General features: G+C 64.8%; 1 protein-coding gene across 1 annotated transcript in view; it reads left to right on the top strand.

Moving 5' to 3' along the window:
• IRX4 (iroquois homeobox 4) overlaps positions 1-1,488 on the top strand; it is a 10,041-nt gene that overhangs the window by 5,327 nt on the left and 3,226 nt on the right. The window contains 1 exon segment of the mRNA XM_015563118.1: positions 425-942. Coding sequence (XP_015418604.1) covers positions 425-942 — 518 coding nt within the window.

The raw sequence follows: 1,488 nt of genomic DNA, 5'->3' as shown, positions 1-1,488 counted from the left end.
CAGTCCAGCGATCCAATGTCGCTTCCCAGTGAGCAGGGCCTGTGCCACGTGCTCTTAGTGCCCAGCCCCGGGGAGGGCAGGGGTACTGAGAAATGCCAACGGGTGGGGGCCCCAGTTCCCGCTTAATCTGACCTTCACCTCCTGCCCCCCCCATTCTGATGCTGCACCTTAGGGCACCCAAGACACCCAGTAGAGAAGTGGCACACGAGGGCTTGGAACCCCCTCAGGGAGAGTATGAACACCCCTGGGCAGGATTGGCTGGGACCCACGTGGCTGGAGGGGGACTGGGGTGCGCAGGCTCCTCGCAGTTTGGGGCGCTCGGTCTGGCGTGGACCCTATAGATCCAGAGGAAATGGGCAAGGCCTCCTGGATGGGGAGGGGCGGGGCAAGGCGGGGCGGGGCGGATGGAGGCCCAGGGCCCCAGCCTTGCACCTGGTGGCCCACCCTTCCTTGCGGCCCCTCTCTCCCCCAGTTCCTGATGACCCCCAACTCCCTGAGCACGTGCTGCGAATCCGGTGGCCGCACGCTGGCCGACTCCGGGCCTGCCGCCTCGGCCCAGACACCAGTGTACTGCCCGGTCTATGAGAGCCGGCTGCTGGCAACCGCGCGCCATGAGCTCAACTCGGCCGCGGCGCTGGGCGTCTATGGGAGCCCCTATGGCGGCTCGCAGGGCTATGGCAACTACGTGACCTACGGATCCGAGGCCTCCGCCTTCTACTCGCTGGTAAGGGCGGGGAGGGTGTATCTCCAGCCTTCCTCGCCACGCCACGCCCCTACCCCTCGCTTTGATTTGCCAACTCACTTTCCCCAACTCGGGGGGGAAGGGGCGCGAGGCCCCAGTCCCCGGGCTGTAGTAGAGGGGAGAAGCGTCTCCAAGCCTGGTCCCTGGGAACATCACCAGCTCCGCCCCCACTCCACCCCCCGGTTGGGGCGACCAGGCAGGTGGGCCACTGTATTTAATGTACTGATTGTTCTCGGATCACTCTTAAGTTCTGATGCGATGTCTGGTTCTGTGGGAGCGGGCTCTTCCCTCCCCCTCCCGCTGCTTTCCACCCCCTCCACAGCTTCCCCACCCTCCTCGCTCCTCCTGGCCTCCCTCTACCTCTCCTTTCCTCCAAGACCCCCCCCCATACACCCACACTCCCACCTCTCTTCCCCTCCTTCCCTGGCATCTCACCCAGTCCCCTGGGCGCCTCACCATTTCTCTCCTCCCTTTTCTCCCTCTTTATTCCCCATCCCTCCCTCACCCTCTTTCCTGCTGCCCCCACCCCTCTCCTCACCTCCTCCCTGCAGTCTCAGCCTCCCGTCTCCAGTTCCTCTGCACCTATTTCCTAATCCCCCAACACCCCCTCCCCCAACCCCCAGCAGTCTTCTCATCGCTGCCTAGACCCTAGGGACAGTCTGGGGAAGGGAGCGAAGCTTGCAGGAGCCAGGGGCCTAGGGGAGGAGGTCGAAATGGGTGGCGCCGGGAAGGAAGAGCGACCCTAG

Source organism: Myotis davidii, unplaced genomic scaffold, assembly GCF_000327345.1.
Source record: "Myotis davidii unplaced genomic scaffold, ASM32734v1 scaffold135, whole genome shotgun sequence".
In the NCBI taxonomy this organism is placed as follows: domain Eukaryota; kingdom Metazoa; phylum Chordata; class Mammalia; order Chiroptera; family Vespertilionidae; genus Myotis; species Myotis davidii.
Note: the sequence above shows the minus strand (reverse complement) of the source record. Positions and strands in the feature narration are given on the sequence as shown.